This window comes from Cynoglossus semilaevis, chromosome 4 (genome assembly GCF_000523025.1).
Source record: "Cynoglossus semilaevis isolate Cse_v1.0 chromosome 4, Cse_v1.0, whole genome shotgun sequence".
In the NCBI taxonomy this organism is placed as follows: Eukaryota; Metazoa; Chordata; class Actinopteri; order Pleuronectiformes; family Cynoglossidae; genus Cynoglossus; species Cynoglossus semilaevis.
Genome location: NC_024310.1, coordinates 14,600,226 through 14,601,715, shown reverse-complemented (window position 1 = coordinate 14,601,715; position 1,490 = coordinate 14,600,226). Strand labels below are relative to the sequence as shown.

Below are 1,490 nucleotides of genomic sequence, written 5' to 3'. Positions count from 1 at the left end.
GGGTTCCCCCTTCTGCGGGGGGGCGGGTGTGCGGCTGCGGCTGCGGCTGCTGCCGCTGCAGGCGGTCAGCTCATCACCGTTGTGGACAAAGTGACAGCGGGCTCCGTACGGACAGAAGCCTATGGTGTGGAAAGTGCGGCAGGGCTCCGTCTTATATTTGGGGTGTCGGCTCAGGCCCCGCAGCTCCTCCACACCGTGGGCAAACTGACACTTTGTTCCGTACTTGCAGGTTCCATTTTCTTCATATGTGCGACAGAGTTCGGTTTTGTAGCGGGTTGAGATGTGAGGTGATGGAGCTGCTGGTCTGGAGGCAGAGGAGGCAGTGGAGGAGATAGAAGTGCTGCTGAGGCACAGGCCTGGGGGGGGCAGCAGCACCGACGGGGACACACTGGGGACTTTGTCTTCTTTGTGCACCAGGCTCCGCTCGCTGCCTTCAATCATGCTGACAGATCGGTCCACCCTGAACGGGATGTGGCTGAGCGTGGAGCGCGGCAGCTGATTCTCCCTGCACCACTGCTGGTTGGGGACCAAACCCAGGCCCCAGCAGGTGGAGTCGTTCACCTCGAAGCTGCTGCTGTTGAACTTCGAGTTGGGGAGGGTGACAGGGCAGAGAGAGTGACGACGCTGGAAGCCCAGGAGCCTCTGACTGCGCTGCTGCTGCTGCTGCTGCTGCTGCTGCTGTGAGCAGACATGTCGGCCATCTGTTGCCTCCAGGCCGCGGAAATTCTGTCACACAAAAGGTAGAGAAGAGAAAAAGAGACGTGTGGGCATTCATGAAGCAGCCAAAGATCCAGAATATTCACAGAGTAGATGAAAAGACACGAGTTTGATCTACTTTGACGTTCAGATATAATAACCCTGGGGACATGAGACGAAGTTTCTAAAGTTTAGACAAAGTTAATATTCATTGGATTAGGGTCGAAAAAAACATTATTTTGGTTGTGGCACAGTTTCAGTAGGAGTTGGAAACAGACGAAGAAGTCTGTGAGATTTTCTCATTTAGTCATTTTTTGTGTTTTGATTTTAAAATAAATCTGCAGCAGATTAAAATGATCATGTTCGTCAGTATGCTTTAATCCATACCATGAGTAGAAAGTACTTCAGTGATAACAAGAAGTCAAACATGAAACAATTACAACATGTCCACACACACACTCTCTCTCTCTTACCTTGTAAAACTCCTCATCCAGCTCCAAGAACGGTGTGAGGAAATCTGAGGACATGGTTGGAGTCTCTGTCCTCACAGAGCAGAAAGTACAGCTCTTTGATTCAGGTGGAGAAAAGTGTGTCCAAACCAGGGAGGTGAAACAGAGCAGGGAGTGGACGTCAGAGCTGGGTCCTCTGGAGATGATGATTTTTGTGAAGGAGTTGGAGACAGTGTAAAGCAGTGAGGGGACAGGGAAGGGGACAAGGTGGCTCCTGGAGGAAAGTTTCCAAACCATCTGCTGGAATCTGCTTAAAGACTCAGAGACCCCCCCCCCCCCCCCCCC

General features: G+C 51.9%; 1 protein-coding gene across 2 annotated transcripts in view; it reads right to left on the bottom strand.

Moving 5' to 3' along the window:
• Positions 1-1,454, bottom strand: part of LOC103378285 (mRNA decay activator protein ZFP36L1) — a 3,954-nt gene extending 2,500 nt beyond the window's left edge. The window contains exons 1-2 of one of the 2 annotated variants that reach the window (XM_025055281.1): positions 1,170-1,454; positions 46-726 (exon numbers count right to left, since the gene is read on the bottom strand). In XM_025055281.1, coding sequence (XP_024911049.1) covers positions 46-726; positions 1,170-1,442 — 954 coding nt within the window. In that variant the 5' untranslated portion in view covers positions 1,443-1,454. The remainder of the gene's footprint in view (positions 1-45; positions 727-1,169) is intronic. The other variant, XM_025055282.1, reaches the window with a different exon arrangement.
• Between the last annotated feature and the right edge of the window lie 36 nt (positions 1,455-1,490).